General features: G+C 43.8%; 3 protein-coding genes across 10 annotated transcripts in view; all 3 read left to right on the top strand.

Moving 5' to 3' along the window:
* phc1 (polyhomeotic homolog 1) overlaps positions 1-1,313 on the top strand; it is a 22,137-nt gene extending 20,824 nt beyond the window's left edge. Inside the window, exon 15 of the mRNA XM_058392726.1 lies at positions 147-1,313. Coding sequence (XP_058248709.1) covers positions 147-298 — 152 coding nt within the window. The 3' untranslated portion in view covers positions 299-1,313. The remainder of the gene's footprint in view (positions 1-146) is intronic.
* Positions 1,314-1,468: 155 nt separating this feature from the next.
* Positions 1,469-10,288, top strand: wnt4b (wingless-type MMTV integration site family, member 4b). The gene is made up of 8 exons (XM_058392738.1): positions 1,469-5,018; positions 5,380-5,533; positions 6,409-6,493; positions 6,731-6,862; positions 8,184-8,326; positions 8,526-8,666; positions 8,883-9,045; positions 9,204-10,288. Exons 1-8 carry the CDS (start codon positions 4,825-4,827, stop codon positions 9,371-9,373), a joined length of 1,182 nt encoding a protein of 393 aa, XP_058248721.1. The 5' UTR covers positions 1,469-4,824; the 3' UTR covers positions 9,374-10,288.
* A 4,352-nt stretch (positions 10,289-14,640) lies between these two features.
* chd4b (chromodomain helicase DNA binding protein 4b) overlaps positions 14,641-15,000 on the top strand; it is an 84,481-nt gene continuing 84,121 nt past the window's right edge. For 7 of the 8 annotated variants that reach the window (XM_058401817.1, XM_058401790.1, XM_058401782.1 and 4 more), the window contains exon 1: positions 14,642-14,856. The gene's annotated coding sequence lies outside the window, so the exon portion shown is untranslated. Of the gene's footprint in view, positions 14,857-15,000 lie in introns of all 8 variants that reach the window. The other variant, XM_058401826.1, reaches the window with a different exon arrangement.

Here is a 15,000-nt window from a genome sequence, read left to right as displayed (position 1 = left end):
TGTGTACTTTATTGTCTGTCTCTCTGTCTACATCATTGTCTATCTACATCATTGTCTATCTGTCTGTCTGTTTCATTGTCTGTCTGTCTGCCTACATCATTGTCTTCTAACATTGGTTCTTCCTCTGTGACATCACTTCCGGGCAGGCTGTGAGGATCTAGCTGGTCACTTCCTGTCTCAGGAGATTGATGGCCAGGCGCTGCTGTTGCTGAAGGAGGAGCATCTGATGAGTACCATGAACATTAAACTAGGCCCCGCCCTCAAGATCTGTGCCTCTATCAACAGCCTGAGGGAGTGACCAGGGGCATGTGGAGGGGGTGGGAAGGGCGTGTCAGTTGGGGGGGTATCACAGGCCTGGTGGACAGGGTTCTAGTGGAAGGACAATAATTTAGCATTTCAGTGAATCAGACCTGAATAACAGGGACTCGCGGGTCTGAGTGCACGGCCATCACTGGTCATCTGAATGGAACACCACTACTGATCATGCAGTCACACTGACCCCTGCATTCAGGACCAAAGTTCAGATCAGAACCCAGGTCAGTGTCACTGACCGGAGTCAAGCACAAATCCAGAGAACTACAGCTGAGTGAGTTAGCTACTAGAGATTAGCAATGTGGCTAAAAGTTTATGGTTAAAATAAAAACACTGGTTCTTCAGTACGCAGCCTGGACAGCACCGAGTGTAACGTTTCTGAAACTGAAAAAGTGAGAGAAAAGGCCAAAACACTGACCACAGCATGGACATTAGCACATCAAGCCACTGTTAATGCGCAGCTTCCTGTTTAAACTCTTTACATCATTTCCTTAAATGGTCCAGGACTCCTGTTCTATCGCTGTTCTGAGTTAGCGTGTTAGCTAAAGTGATCCAAACAACATGGGTCAGAAGTCCAGTGGTGGCTAGAGCACTCAGACTGAAGCACCCTAGGGAGTGCGCAGTGCAGTGAGGCAGCAGACCGAGGCTGTGAGTCTGATCTGTGTTTTTCTATCATGCTGAAGGACAGCCACGTCACCGGTCAGTATTAACAAGTCATGTGTTGATGATGAAGGCAGACAGGAAGTCATGTGACTTTCCAACAGCCAATCACAGAGCATAACACGGGCAACTTTATTTTTTTCTGCAGTAGATTATTGTAGGAGTTTTTCTTCTTTTTTCTTTATAATACTCAACAAAAACCATCACTTTCTTTTCTACTTGTTTTTTGTTTAGTATTAGTGTCATGACCTTTGACCCCTCAGTTCCTGTTAGAGGAAGAGCAGCTGAGGTAGTGTTTATTACTCCACTGTCTGAGGAAATAAAGTGTTACAGTGAAAATACATCGGCTTCATCATCTTCTTCTCCTCCTCCTGAGTCCACTCAGCAGATAGAGGAATGTCCTGAAGGTTCACACACACACACACACACACTGTGACCCATCACTGGGTGCAGGGGAGGGGTGTGAGAGAAGCTCTTCTGCTTTTAGGGTTGTTATTTACGAGAGAGGAGTGAATGATGGAGGAAGGAGAAACACGCTGAGGCGCCGGACGTAATGCAGGTGGTCACCATGGCGTTACCATAGAGACAGAGAGAAAGATAGACACTGTGTGTGTGTGCGCTGTGGTCACTACCCCTTGTGGTCATTACTGTAGAGAGCGAGTGGAACCCTGTAGAACCTTAAGTGTTAGAGTTCTACACACTCAGGTGTGTGTGTGTGTGTTAGAGTTTTACACAACACACTATTTATTTACACAACACTTTCACAACAACACTGTGCTGGACATCTGACCACTGAGATTGAAGATCCAGACAGGACAAAAGCACATAAATAAATGAATAAAAGGTGTATGATGGTAACATGAAGATAAGAACAGGAAGTGGACAGAGTGAAAGTGGAGGTGAGGAAAGTTTGAGTCTGGATGTGATGAAGATCCTCAGTGTTCCACAGGAGCAGGTTGGACAGAGAGATGGACAGTTTCTGTGATGGAGGAGGATCTCACTCCTTCACAGGGACATGGAGAGACGAGTCGGTGTGAGATTCCATCATGCTGCAGGACCTCACAGCAGAAGTGGATGTAGAATGTTCAAGTCTGAGGGAGGGCGTGGCCCTGGAGGTTAAATAGGGTGTGGCCTCATACCCTGTCTGCTCACTCTGTAAACATTCTCCATACCGTTTATCTATAAAGAGATAAATGAATGTTTTTATTTCTACTGTTTCTCTTTCCTCCTGCACACCATCAGGCAGAAGGTATAGAACAATCAAAACCAGAACAAATAGACTGAAGAACAGTTTTTACCCTAGAGCAGTACAAGTATTAAATGCTTAGTGAATTTTTTCCGGGAGAATTATTTTCTCCAATATGCGTAAATCTTGGGCAATATTTGTCTTCTCATGTGCAATATGGGTAAAGTGCAATATATGCAACTCCCTTGTGCAATATTTTGGTGCAGTATGAGTAATTGTTTCATGTGTAATTTGTGTATCCTGTGTAATACAGTATGTGTAAAGCACCTGATTTCGTTGGACATACCACAGGTTCCAGTGACAGTAAAGATATTCTATTCTATTCTATTCACACCTGCACACTGGACTGATTTATCATCTCTATCCAGCATCGGTTCCTGGTTCAGTCAGGTTCCTCCTCAGGTTCCTCCATAGGTTCTTCCGCAGTTTTTTCCTTAGGTTCCTCCATAGGTTCTTCCTCAGGTTCCTCCTCACTGTGTGTAGGTGTATGTGTGTACTGCTGCACTGTGTTGATGTTAAACGGGTCACACCGAGCTGAGTAGAACCTGCAGAAGGAGGCAGAGCTGGAACGTTTTTCTGTGAGCTTTATTACTTTTTCTCTGTTTTTAACTTTTTACATGTGCTTGGTGAACATCTGTACTTTTTCTTTTCTTATTCTTTAACACACTTTATTTTATTAAACTCTAATCTGTTTATTCTGCTCCAGGTTTGTACTTAACATTCTGAAATCTATTATTCTTTTTGTTTTTGTTCTTTAATTTTGATGAAGATGATGATGAAGATGAAGCTGGTTGTTGTTGCTGTTGTGTTTTCAGGGGTTTGGGTCTTATGGGTCTCTTCATCCTGGACGTGATTTATTTTTGTCCTGCAGGGTCAATATTTGTGGTCCCCTCTTGTCTAAATGTCATCCCTTCTTCCGAGACAATACGGAGGGGTGAAGGACGACAGAATGGAGGGAGTGTGGGAGGAAGGGAGTGACAGAGGGGGCAGACTCATAAAGAACAGCAACAAAGTTTGGGAAAATTAAACAAGATGTAAAGGGGACAGGGGCATGTCCTCCGTCTCTCTCTCTCTCTCTCTCTCTCTCTCATTGTATTTATTTCTCAGATTATTTATCACTCGCTTCACTCGGTTTTACGCAAAAGAAGTTATATAAAGGAAGCGATATAAGGGGGTGACATTTTCCGACGCAGACCTCATACACACACACACACACACACACGTCATGAGTATTCAAGATCAAGATTCAAGAATCTTGAAATAAGAAAATAAGAAACTCCTACAGTCACACACACCAACAGTGCTTAAGCTACACTACAGCAGTCACACACTGAATTGTGTGTGTGTGTTTCAGTGTGTAAATAAAAGTGAGTTGTTTAGTTTGAATTTGTGATTCACTTGATTCACTCATTTAGAGTACGAGTCATTCATGATTCACTCAAAAGACTCATTTAGAGAACGAGTCATTCGTGATTCACTCAAAAGACTCATTTAGAGAACGAGTCATTCGTGATTCACTCAAAAGACTCATTTAGAGAACGATTCATTTGTGATTCACTCAAAAGACTCATTTAGAGAATGTGTCATTCATGATTCACTCAAAAGACTCATTTAGAGAACGAGTCATTCATGATTCACTCAAAAGACTCATTTAGAGAATGTGTCATTCGTGATTCACTCAAAAGACTCATTTAGAGAACGAGTCATTCATGATTCACTCAAAAGACTCATTTAGAGAACGAGTCATTTGTGATTCACTCATCACTTACCAATATTTATGAAACACACACATTCAGTGCTAACACTGATTTTGAGGCTGAGCTCATCTCTCTGTCTCTCTCTCTCTCTCTCTCTCTCTCCACCCCCACCCCCACCTGCCCCTCCACTCTTTATAACCCCTGCCCCAGCTCTTTATCTGCACTCCCCTCATACTCCTCCGGATTGTCCTCTAGAGGAATACACACACTAGTCGCTTTGGTCTCTGGCTCTGGACGATAATCTCCTTTAATTACGACTTTAACTGGACTTTAATTAACACTTCAGATAAATGAATCCAGCTGTTCCAGTTAAAGACAAGTGTTTTATAGAGTATTGGGAGATAAAGTGATGGTCAGAACTATCTGTTATTAATGATTTAATACTTTAATAATTAGAGAGTCACTGACCACGGTGTGGAAGCTGACTGGACAGAACCCTGAGTAAATGCCTGGAGGTTCTCATGCTCACACTGTTGATTAGCTTCTTCTGTTTTGTCGTTATTATTATTGGATGGTTGCCGTGGCGCTGTGGACAGGTGAGTCTCACTTCCTCATTCCATTATACTTCACCTACTCGTGATGTCATAAGACACGTCTCATACTGCCTTAATGTTCTGGCCTTTTAATAATTCATTAAGATTAATTAATGCTCTCGGCCAATCAGAACACACCTGCTCCGTGTGTGTGTGTGTGTGTAATCATATCTGCTGATGATTGGAACTTATTTATTGACAGGTATGAGGGGAACATCCCCAGCACTGCCCCTGAGAGAGTGAGACTGATGGACAGACACATAACGACTGAAAATAGATTAACAGAATAATAAGCCATAGATGGACAGACACTTAGATGGTCATTCAGACTGAGATTAAAGCATCACGACTCGGACTGAGAGACAGACAGATAGACAGCAGACAGACAACTAGAGGGACTGACAGTGGGACAGACAGTCTGATGCCCACTGTCTCTTCTGTCAATCATACGGGACCACGCCTCCTGCTGTTGCTATGGGCAACCCACCTCACCATGGCAACCAACTGGCTGTAAGTGAATGATGACATCACACACATGTAAACACTAAACTGTCTCACACACGCAGATTCCTCAATGCATTATGTTAGGATTAGAGGTGGGGCTGTGGGCGGAGTTAACATAATGACTTTTTTCCAGTCTCTCTCTCTCTCTCTGTAGTTTTAATGAGATTCTGAGAGAGAGTGATGGAGTGATGGTTCTTTCTCTCTCTCTCTCTCTCTCTCTCTCTCTCTGTCTGTCTCACTATGAATTCATTTCTATACAGTTTCTGCCAGGTCACATGAATAAGTTTCTGTATATGAACTTGTCTCTGTTACTCTCCCCCCAGCTGTCTGTCTCTCTGTATCTGTCTGTCTGTCTGTCTGTGTGCAGTTCTCTGGTGCGTGTGCCGCGCTCTCGGCCGGTGTCCGGTTCAGGAGTGTGTGTCCGTCTGCGGGGTCTGTCTGTGGGGCAGGTGGGGGTGTGTAGGGCACGAGGGGAGGTGATGGAGTCTGTACGCAGAGCGTCTGAGATGGTCATCGATGAGGTGAGAGACAGACAGCTAATAAATGATGATAAAATGATCTGGGAGCAGAGACACCTTCTGAGCATGGGTTCATCTTCATGGGTTCATCTTCATGGGTTCATCTTCATAGGTTCATCTTCATGGGTTCATCTTCATGGGTTCATCTTCATGGGTTCATCTTCATGGGTTCATCTCGCTCGAAGCTCGAAGTAAATGAGACATTAGGAAGAACAATAGAGTTTAACTCCTACTTTAGTTTAACTCATTAGCTTCTGTAAAAACCACTGAGCTGGCTCCGCCCACAACAGTGTGAGAGACTCGCCACCGCTAGTGTGGAGCGCTGACACGACTCGTAACGTTTCTTAACCCCGCCCACTCTCCACACCTTATTTTCAGGAACAGGAGTGTCAATTGAGCCTGATCTCTCCCACAGTGTTGCTCCTTATAAACGTGTTTGAGAGGAATTATGGGTGATAAATAAATGGGCATGACTGATACACACACACACACATACACACACCAGAATCTCAGCTAGGAATTCTCTGTAGATTTTCCGGTATGTTCCGCTATGTAGTGTTATAACTAGACGTAACACCACAGACATGGAGAACAGCCGTGGAGTGAAGTGTTTATGTAAAGGGTTATAATAAACAGGTCTGATATTAATCATGTAGCTATAAAGGGTTATAATAAACAGATCTGGACTGGAGTTTGGATCAATAATTAAAGAACCAGTCATGATTTATTTTACATTTCTGTTACTGACACCAACATCACCACACTCAATAATAATTAACTCAATTACCATCTACCTGTCTGTCTCTCTACCTGTCTCTTTCTTACAGCAACTGTGTAATAAAGGTCACAATCTCTCTCTCTCTCTCTCTCTCTCTCAGTGTCAGCATCAGTTCCGTAATCGGAGGTGGAACTGCTCCACTACTCCTCGTGGTGTCAACGTCTTCGGCCGTGTTATGAATCAAGGTCAGATCCTGAGACTCGGGTTAGAGTGGAACATTAGCAGCATTACCTGAACTCTTACACTGCTGCTGTTAAATGATGTATTAGCTTAGCTCGCTATTAGCCTCCTAGCATGGACGTGTAACAGAAACTTCTATTTAATGTTAAGAGGTTAGACATTACTTAAGCTCCGCCCTTGTTGAACCAGAGAACCCACAAAATCAGGCGCTGTGTGTGTGCATGTGTGTGTGTGTGTTACAGGGACACGGGAGGCAGCGTTTGTCCACGCCCTCTCCTCTGCAGCCGTAGCTGTTGCAGTGACACGAGGCTGCAGTCGGGGGGAGCTGGAGAGGTGCGGCTGTGACCGCAAGGTCAGGGGAGTCAGTCCTGAAGGTGTGTACACAGACACACAAACACACACTAACACACACTGACACACACTAACACACACACAACGTCCAGACAGCCGGAGTTACATCATGCTGAATAATGAGCAAAAAAACGTAGCTACTGTTCATTTCCTCACATAGATACTTTATTCATTCCAAAGGGAAATTCACAGTTTCCAGCAGGATCCACAAACACAGATAATAGATAAAATAGGAAGGAATATAACAAAATACTAAAATACCCAAATTAGGGTACAAAAATATAACAAAAAATATATCAATAATAAAATATAAAATATTACCAAATATAGCAGAAAAATACTAAATACAGAGATTTAGGAATAAATATGGAGAATGAGATGAACAAGATAAGTGATGTGCAGAACAAGTGTTTATGTGTTAAGTGTTCTGTATAAACCGGAGTGTAGTGAGAGTTCTGTATAAACCGGAGTGTAGTGAGAGTTCTGTATAAACCGGAGTGTAGTGAGAGTTCTGTATAAACCGGAGTGTAGTGAGAGTTCTGTATAAACCGGAGTGTAGTGAGAGTTCTGTATAAACCGGAGTGTAGTGAGAGTTCTGTATAAACCGGAGTGTAGTGAGAGTTCTGTATAAACCGGAGTGTAGTGAGAGTTCCGTATAAACCGGAGTGTAGTGAGAGTTCTGTATAAACCGGAGTGTAGTGAGAGTTCTGTATAAACCGGAGTGTAGTGAGAGTTCTGTATAAACCGGAGTGTAGTGAGAGTTCTGTATAAACCGGAGTGTAGTGAGAGTTCCGTATAAACCGGAGTGTAGTGAGAGTTCTGTATAAACCAGAGTGAGAGTTCCGTATAAACCGGAGTGTAGTGAGAGTTCTGTATAAACCGGAGTGTAGTGAGAGTTCCGTATAAACCGGAGTGTATTGTGTGTAGTGTGTGTTTTATTGTACAGTCCAGTACAGAGAGAGAGTAGTGTCAGTACTGACTCCTCCCACCCCGTGTGGAATTAAAGAGTCTCATGGCATGGGGGAGGAACGACCTCCTCAGTCTGTCAGTGGAGCAGGGCAGTGACACCAACCGGTCACTGAAGCTGCTCCTCTGTCTGGAGATGATAATGTCCATTTCCTCACATCTCCATGTCCTCACGTCTCCATGTCCTCACGTCTCCATTTCCTCACGTCTTCATTTCCTCACATCTCCATTTCCTCACATCTCCATTTCCTCACGTCTTCATTTCCTCACATCTCCATTTCCTCACGTCTCCATTTCCTCACGTCTTCATTACCTCACTTCTTCATTTCCTCATATGTCCTTATATCCTTATGTCCTCATGTCTATGTGTCTCTGCAGGGTTCCAGTGGTCAGGGTGTTCAGATAACCTGTCGTACGGTGTTGCGTTCTCTCAGACATTTGTGGATGAGCCGGAGCGAGTGAAGGGCACATCATCGGGACGACCGCTAATGAATGTCCACAACAATGAAGCAGGACGGAAGGTGAGAGCAGACAGACAGACCAGTCGGAGTAGAGTCTGACAGACAGGAATATCACTCCAATATTACTGTCTCTGTCTGTCTATCTGCCATTCTGTCTGTCTTTCTGTCTCTCACTTTTTCACTGTCTCTCTCTCACTCTGTCTCTCTCTGTCTGTCTCTCTCTCGTCTATCTGTCTTGTCTCTCTGTCTCTCTCTCCAGGCGATCCTCCACAACATGCAGGTGGAGTGTAAGTGTCATGGTGTTTCGGGTTCCTGTGAGCTCAGAACCTGCTGGAAGGTGATGCCTCCTTTCCGCAGAGTCGGCGCTGTCCTGAAGGAGCGGTTTGACGGAGCCACAGAGGTAGGACGTCCAGCCATGACACACGTGTAGGACAGAAATGTTCTTCATAATACAGATTTATCCATTTGCAGCGAATTCTGGGTAAGACATGAAGTGTCAATAATTATGGAGTCTGTTGCTGTTCTGGGGTTTGTGAGGAGGAACCTGATGTAACACCTAGTGTCCAGGGCTGATCTCTGATGTGCAGTAAGGTCAAAGGTCACCTTTGGTTCCCAGGTGCGGGTGACGCGTATCGGTTCTCGTGCCGCTCTGCTGCCGAAGGACCCCGATGTGAAGCCACCTGCTGCGCGAGATCTCGTCTACTTGGTCACGTCTCCTGATTTCTGTCACCTGGACCCTGAGAACGGCATTCTGGGAACCGCCGGCCGCCGCTGCAACGGTACTGCCCCAACACCTCCATACTCCACCCCTTCATTTACATATGGTTTTGAGCTTTGTGATGTACTTCAGTATAATCTCTGATTGTTACAGCTCTGTCCTACCTCTCTCTCTCTCTCTCTCTCTGTTTGCTCTGCCCCCCCCTTTTCTGCCGCACAGGAACGTCACGTTTAGCCCCGGACAGCTGTGAGCTGCTGTGCTGCGGTCCGGGTTTTCGCTCGGGTCGGGCCGAAGTGGTTCAGCGCTGCTCTTGTAAATTCTCGTGGTGCTGCTCAGTCCGGTGTCAGCAGTGCAGAAACACAGTGCAAATACACACCTGCAGAGAGTGACACACACACACACACATACACACACGCACACAACTAACTACATGAGACAAAGCTTTAAGGTGGAGAATAACCCTGTAACCCCGGCTGTGGCGTGGAGGAGAGAGGAATAAATGTAGAGTAGAGCATGTAGAGTTCCTAATCTTCAGCGTAACTGATAATAATTTCATATTTATTTCAGACTCAGTACATCATCCAGCTGCTGTATTCAGCTACACACACCTGCACACACACACACCCTTTAATAAACTCATCACAATGGTTACAGTAGTGTTGGGCTTCTCATTCTTCATCTCACACACACACACACACACTTCTGTTTTTCTGGTACACACTGTCACTAATGGAGCCATTAATTACAAATTGATATTATTAATTGATTCAATTATAATTGTTATTATTATTGTTATTATTGTTGTTGTTTTGTTGTTGTTGTCTTAATGTTTTTTTTGTTTATTATGTTGTTGGTGTTTTTAATTACCCAAGTTCTAGTAAGAACATTACTGGTTTTTGTCTACACATAAATCTATGGCCTGGTGAAGGTTAGGTGTTAAATGAACTCCTTCAGTGTTAATGACTGGAATTGGAATGACCAATGGCATTCGTCCTTTATGACACGCCCACTATTGTATGTGATTCTCTGGAGGTTATAATGCATTATAATAACAGTACACACTCATTAGTGCTGACCTGTTTCTGTGTAACTGGGTTACTGTGGACATGTGAGAGAATATTATAGGATAGAGATCTCGCCCCTCCTTCTACTACCTCACACACATCACTGAGATGCATAGAGTTTGTGTGTGTGTGTGTATGTGTGTGTGTGTGTAAAATTAAGTAGGTCACACGACAGCGTGTCCATCATGGTTTACATACTCTTCACTCCATCTCTGTGTAGTCCTTTCCAGAGCGTGACACAGGCATTATGGGATGTTGTGTGTGTGTGTGTGTGTGTGTGTGAGAGAGAGAGAGAGAGAGAGAGAGAGAGAGACTCCTCCACCTCCTCAACTCCGACCCTGATTGGTGACCAACACCAAATCTCCATGGTGACTGATCTAGGTTGATGAGGTCTGTGTGTGTGTGTGTGTGTGTGTGTGTGTGTGTGTAGGATGTGAGCATGTCACTGTGGCAGTTGAATGTTGGCCACAGCAGGAAAACACAGTGAAGTAAAGGCAAAATAATCCATATCCATTAACTCCATCAGTCATGGGCAGTGAAGACCAGTCCATCATCTCTAATCTGTAATCTTTAATGCAGCATCTACTACATATAGAATATCTGTCCCATAACCTAATCATCTGTGTGTGTGTGTTAGGAGCTGCAGTAATAATCAGGAATACAGTACACTGTGTGAGTCCGTTTTATGATCAGTACACTGTAGGAACAGTACGCTGTATGATCAGTCTGTTTTATGATCACTCCGCTATAGGAACAGTCCGCTATAGGATCAATCCGTTTTATGATCAGTCCGCTGTAGTATCAGTGCAGTGTAGGAACAGTCTGTTTTACGATCAGTCCGTTGTAGGAACAGTATGCTGTATGATCAGTCTGCTGTAGGAAGAATCTGCTTTATGATCAGTCAGCTGTATGATCAGTCTGTTTTATGAACAGTATGCTGTAGGAACAGTCAGTGTTATGATCAGTCCGCTGTATGATCAGTTTGTTTATGATAAGTCCACTGTAGGAACAGTCTGCTGTAGGATCAGTCCATTTTTTGATCAGTCCACTGTAGGAACAGACCATTTTAAGTCCTCTGTATGATCAGGCTGCTGTAGGAACAGTACGCTGTATGATCAGTCTGTTTTATGATCAGTACACTGTAGGAACAGTACGCTGTATGATCAGTCTGCTGTAGGATCAGTCCACTTTAGGAACAGTACGCTGTATGATCAGTCTGCTGTAGGATCAGTCCACTTTAGGAACAGTACGTTGTATGATCAGTCCATTTTATGATCAGTCCACTTTAGGAACAGTACGCTGTATGATCAGTCTGTTTTATGATCAGTACACTATAGGAACAGTACGCTGTATGATCAGTCTGTTTTATGATCAGTACACTGTAGGAACAGTATGCTGTATGATCAGTCTGTTTTGTGATCACTCCGCTATAGGAACAGTATGCTGTATGATCAGTCTGCTGTAGGATCAGTCCACTTTAGGAACAGTATGCTGTATGATCAGTCTGCTGTAGGATCAGTCCACTTTAGGAACAGTATGCTGTATGATCAGTCTGCTGTAGGATCAGTCCACTTTAGGAACAGTACGCTGTATGATCAGTCTGCTGTAGGATCAGTCCACTTTAGGAACAGTACGTTGTATGATCAGTCCATTTTATGATCAGTCCACTTTAGGGACAGTACGCTGTATGATCAGTCTGTTTTATGATCAGTACACTATAGGAACAGTACGCTGTATGATCAGTCTGTTTTGTGATCACTCCGCTATAGGAACAGTCTGCTATAGGATCAATCCGTTTTATGATCAGTCCGCTGTAGTATCAGTGTGCTGTAGGAACAGTCTGTTTTATGATCAGTCCTCTGTATGATCAGGCTGCTGTAGGAACAGTACGCTGTATGATCAGTCTGTTTTACGATCAGTCCGCTATAGGAACAGTCCGCTATAGGATCAATCCGTTTTATGATCAGTCCGCTGTAGTATCAGTGCAGTGTAGGAACAGTCTGTTTTACGATCAGTCCGTTGTAGGAACAGTATGCTGTATGATCAGTCTGCTGTAGGAAGAATCTGCTTTATGATCAGTCAGCTGTATGATCAGTCTGTTTTATGAACAGTATGCTGTAGGAACAGTCAGTGTTATGATCAGTTTGTTTATGATAAGTCCACTTTAGGAACAGTCTGCTGTAGGATCAGTCCATTTTAAGTCCTCTGTATGATCAGGCTGCTGTAGGAACAGTACGCTGTATGATCAGTCTGTTTTATGATCAGTCTGCTGTAGGTTAAGTGTGCTGTAGGAACAGTCTGTTTTATGACCAGTCTGTTTTATGATCAGTCCGTTGTAGCAGGGCAGTTAGGACTCTAGCTGATGCATTCTGGACTAACTGGAGCTTGTGTATGATTGTGTATGATGTTCCTACTGGAACATCCAGACAGTAAGACATTACAGTAATCCAAACTAAAGGTAACAAAAGCATGAACTAGTTTCTCTGCATCATGAAGTGACATCATATTTCTTGTCTTAGTGATATTTCTGAGATGAAAGAAGGCTACCCTAGTGATATTATCTACATGAGCTTCAAGCAAAAGACCAGAGTCAATAATCACACCAAGATCTTTTACTGCTGGACAAGATGAAACAGAAAGGCCATCCACCGTTACTCTCTAATCAGAAAGCTCACTTCTAGCTGCATGTGGTCCGTTTTATGATTAGTCTGCTGTAGGAACAGTACACTGTAGGATCAGTCTGTTTTATGATTAGTTCGCTGTATGGTCAGTCCAGTAATAGGAACAGTCAGCTTTATGATCAGTCCATTTCACGATCAGTCAGCTGTAGGAACAGCATGCTGTAGGATCAGCCCAGTGTAGGAACAGTACACTGTATGATCAGTCCGTTGTAGGAAGAGTCCGCTTTATGATTAATCCACTGTATCATCAGTCCGCTGTAGGATCAGTCTGCTGTAGGATCAGTCTGTTTTATGATCATAGGAACAGTCCGTTTTATAATCAATTCTCTGTAGGAACAGTCGACTTTATGATCAGTCCGTTTTATAATCAGTCTGCTGTAGCAACAGTCCACTGTAGGATCAGTCCGCTTTATGATCAGTCCGCTGTGGGAACAGTCCACTGTATGATCAGTCTGCTTTATGATCAGTCCACAGTAGGAACAGTATGCTGTATGATCAGTCTGTTTTTTTTATCAGGCCGCTGTAGGATCAGTACGCTGTATGATCAGTCCGCTGTAGGAACAGTATGGTGTATGATCAGTCTGTTTTTGGATCAGGCCTCTGTAGGATCAGTATGCTGTATGATCAGTCCGCTGTGGGAACAGTACGGTGTATGATCAGTCCGTTTTTGGATCAGGCCTCTGTAGGATCAGTATGCTGTATGATCAGTCCGCTGTGGGAACAGTACGGTGTATGATCAGTCCGCTGTAGGAACAGTACGGTGTATGATCAGTCCGTTTTTGGATCAGGCCTCTGTAGGATCAGTATGCTGTATGATCAGTCCGCTGTGGGATCAGTCCGTTTTATGATCAGTCCGCTGTAGTCACACTGCTGTAGGGACAGTACGCTGTATGATCAGTCCGTTTTTTTGATCAGTCCGCTGTAGGATCAGTCCATTTTATGATTAGTCCACAGTAGGAACAGTCTGTTGTATGAACAGTACGCTGTATGATCACTCTGCTGTAGGAACAGTACAGTGTATGATCAGTCCGTTTTTTTTATCAGGCCACTGTAGGATCAGTTTGCTGTATGATCAGTCTGTTTTATGATCAGTCCGCTGTAAGGACAGTTCGCTGATCAGTCCTCAGCTCTACAGTTCCTCTTCCAGGTGGTGATGTTAGCAGTACATGAGTATAGCTGATGATGACAATGTTGTTGATGAGTGTTACTGACCCAGGTCTCTCTCTCTCTCTCTCACACACACACACACACACACCATCAAACTACTTCCTGTTAAGGACCATTTCCTGTTTAAGGATCATTTTCATAGGTATCAGGTGTAAAGATAATAATAATAATAGTAATAATAGTAATAGTGTTGTAATTATTGTTAGCAGCAGTAGTAATAGTAAAAGTAGAAGGATTATATTAGTTAGTGTGTGTGGGGGGGTGTTTTGTAAACTGGTTGTGCTAAAGATTACAGGTCATTCATCTCCAGATTAAAATCCTGCCCAGGTGGACACTTGGCCCTGCAAGGATTATTATGGTCTGGTTGCTAACTGCCAGAGTTTCCCTAGAGACCATGTCACTGACTGTAATGCCCCCCCCAACACACACACACACACACATCCAACCTTCCCTTGTTTTTAGGAGTTGTGTATATTATGGGATGGCACTGGACTATTATGGGATGTCAGAGCAGAGCCAGGGAGGGTGGGGTGCCATCTCTATGGTAACATGGTTGCTATGGGGGCAGGGACAGAGAGTGTGTGTATTAGGCAGGGTGACTATTATGGTCTGTAGGTTGCGAGGTGGCTGTGCTGAGTTCAGTGTGTGTGTGTGTGTGTGTGTGTGTGTGTGTGTGTATGTTCAGGATTATTATGGGATGTCCCCCCCCCCACGGGCTCTTTGTGTGTGTGTGTGTGTGTGTGTGTGTGTGTGTGTGAGTGTGAGTGTGAGTGTGAGAGGGATTGGAGAGGAAAGGCAGGGGGTGAACACTGGACGTCGTGTGTCTAAATAACATTATAGCAAGTCAACAGCTCTTTCTTTTCCCGGAAGTTTAACATTACTTTAATCAGGTTTTTAATTCCATTCTGATCTGAAATAAAGGCAGCAGAAGCGCGTGTTATCTTTTCCCCGGAGTGACCTGTGAGTAATCTGACTCTAATCCGCTTCGTGTGTTTACATTTCTCTGTTTTTCAGTGGAAATCTTTCGCTTTCTGTTTTCGAGCCTGTCACTGAAAGAGATAGCGGTGAACTTGGATTCTACCGTTTTGACACTTTACTTAGCTT

This window comes from Hemibagrus wyckioides, linkage group LG01 (assembly GCF_019097595.1).
Source record: "Hemibagrus wyckioides isolate EC202008001 linkage group LG01, SWU_Hwy_1.0, whole genome shotgun sequence".
In the NCBI taxonomy this organism is placed as follows: domain Eukaryota; kingdom Metazoa; phylum Chordata; class Actinopteri; order Siluriformes; family Bagridae; genus Hemibagrus; species Hemibagrus wyckioides.
This window is presented reverse-complemented; position numbering and strand designations above follow the sequence as displayed.